This window comes from Lycium ferocissimum, chromosome 2 (assembly GCF_029784015.1).
Source record: "Lycium ferocissimum isolate CSIRO_LF1 chromosome 2, AGI_CSIRO_Lferr_CH_V1, whole genome shotgun sequence".
NCBI classification, from domain to species: domain Eukaryota; kingdom Viridiplantae; phylum Streptophyta; class Magnoliopsida; order Solanales; family Solanaceae; genus Lycium; species Lycium ferocissimum.
Window position 1 is genome coordinate 53,473,071 of NC_081343.1, and position 2,390 is coordinate 53,475,460.

Consider the following 2,390-nt stretch of genomic DNA (forward strand, 5'->3'; position numbering starts at 1 on the left):
TTCCAGTACGAGTTGTTTATTTCTGAAGTCTTTTATCTTTTTTCTTTTCTTAAGTTGTTACGTAATAGATTCTTAATTTTAGTGAAAATATATTAATATTGACTTTGACTTTGGATTATTTTCTGGATGCAAGTGGGATGAAAACATTTAATTTACTCTAATTGGATTCTTAAACAAGGGTGAAAAAATCATACATCTGGTTGGCCATTACCAATCACACTCTGTCTTGAACTAAAAATTAAAGAGACCTTTACTATATAAATGCCCGTATTTAGATTATTTTCTGAGCAGTCTTAGTTTTCTTTTTTACGTAATACAAATTCTAAGCTTTGTTTCTCTACTAAGCTGAGCTCACAACAATATGGATAACAAAGAAGAAAAATCAGCAAAGTCTCAGTTACCCATTGAAGGAGCCGATGAACATAAAGCAACAAAGTCAGAAGAAATTGCAAAAGAAATTAATGATCAAGTGATCATTGATCCACCAAAAGTTGTAACAATCGAAAGTGATGCAACTACTACAGCTGCAGAAAAAGTTAAAGAAGAAAATATTCCAGTTGAGTGCAACAAAACTGAACAAGTTGAGAAAGAAGAAAAGGTCAGTGATGATACAAAAGAAAGTGAAGAAATACCGGTCACTGTTGAGATAAAGCCAATTGAAAAAGAGTTCAAATGCCGACCAGTAGCGTTTCTATTAGGACTTCCATTTGCCCTGATCTCTCTCGTCCTCGCTTTTATTGGAGGCATTATCTGGATTATCGGGTTTGTCCTTCTATAATCCATCTTTTTTTTTTTCCTTTTAATTTAATTTTTTTCGAAAAGAATTAATCCCTTTGTCTCAATTTATGTGATACGGAATTTCCAGAGTCAAATTTCTTAATTTTGACTGTGAATTCGGACATAAAATATTTACATTTTTTAAAATAAAATTTATATACTTGGAAACTAAATAAGAAGTACTACATAAGTTACAATAATTAACAATTCAAAATATTTAAAAGGTATATAAAAAAATTATGGTCAACGAAAAACTCATTTAACTCTTGAAAATCCCAAAGGTACCACATAAATTAGGACGGAAGGAGTAACTTATATACCTACACTAACCGTCTAAGAATATTTTAAGAATATGTTAGAATAGATAATCTTATTTCGCACGTAGTTAATCTCATTTTTTATGGACAGGAACATGTAGTTATCTATTGAATCAGCTGACCTAATAGTTAAACTCTTTTAAAACTGTCAAAACTCCTGGCTCCTAGAAGTGCATAACTATAGCAAAGATAATTGAAGTATACTATGTATTTACTTTTGTTTTTCTTATTACACATTACTTAGAGTAACAACTATCGTGTTTCTTCCGAGAGCAAAATCACAACGCACGAGTCACGACTATTAATTTGTGGGAATATTTAATTGATGGTCATCCAAGTAAAGGTTTATTGCATTTGTACTATGTCCTACAATTTATGTTGTAGAGGTGAAGGTTTATACATTTATATGAAAAGGTTTGGACTGCTAATCATTTTAAGAGTGTTTATTAGATTTTTTAAGAAGCTTACTGTAAACAAATTAAAGTTGCACGAAGCTATATATGTTGATATTAAAATGTGTAATTTTAACAAGCATTTTGGTGATGTGGATGTGCAGGTTGATGTTGACATGCATATGTCCCTGCTGCTTCTGCGTGACTATCTTGGTCGAAATGGCTCTTAGCCTAGTGAATGCTCCTTTTCAATTCTTCCAGTATATCACTGATAAAATACCTTTCTGAAGACCCCTATGTTTAGGGGATTTTAAATTGAAGATTGCACAATCTTGCACTATATTTTTAAGTATATATATCATTTTAGTCCTGTTACATGCAAAGATGTGTTTTGTATGTCCTGTTCTTCATTTTTTTTCTTTCTCTGTTTTGATGCTTCTTTTGGTCTCTTCAAGTGTATATTTCCAATAAATTTGCTTGATTCGGTTAATTGGATGTTCTGATTTTTTTTTCTTTTACAACTTTAGATTAATGTCAATTTCATGTAAATTTATATTGTGCTCATAAATATTCAATGTAAGCTCGATCTTCTTACGTAGTATTTTAGATTTTACAAGAACGAAATTACTCTTAAAATATCTTAACCAAGGTATAGTCTTCCTAATTCAACCTATTCATAAGTGAAAGTAATAAGAACTTGAGAACATATGATACTTTTCACGGTTAATCCATCATAAATTAAGCTGATTAAACCTGAAATACTAGCTTTGGATGAATATAGCAATTTTAGACCCTATGGTGAGCATCACTCAAAACTCTAAAAGAACAAGACCACCAAAACCAACACCCCACCTCCCCCCAAGCCATACCCCAAACAAAAAAGAAAAAAGAGGAAAAGAAACTA

The 2,390-nt window shown here is 31.1% G+C and overlaps 1 protein-coding gene across 1 annotated transcript; it reads left to right on the forward strand.

Moving 5' to 3' along the window:
- Positions 1-272: 272 nt before the first annotated feature.
- On the forward strand, positions 273-2,078 carry LOC132048186 (uncharacterized). The gene is made up of 2 exons (XM_059439094.1): positions 273-762; positions 1,651-2,078. The coding sequence occupies exons 1-2, from the start codon at positions 362-364 to the stop codon at positions 1,772-1,774; spliced, it is 525 nt and encodes a 174-aa protein (XP_059295077.1). The 5' UTR covers positions 273-361; the 3' UTR covers positions 1,775-2,078.
- The last annotated feature ends 312 nt before the right edge of the window (positions 2,079-2,390 follow it).

Bases quoted from the DNA above. Each gene is read 5' to 3' on its own strand.
- LOC132048186 (XM_059439094.1), top strand. From the start codon at position 362: ATGGATAACAAAGAAGAAAAATCAGCAAAGTCTCAGTTACCCATTGAA. The intron at 763-1,650 runs GTTTGTCCTTCT...GTGGATGTGCAG, and splicing joins GGCATTATCTGGATTATCGG to GTTGATGTTGACATGCATAT.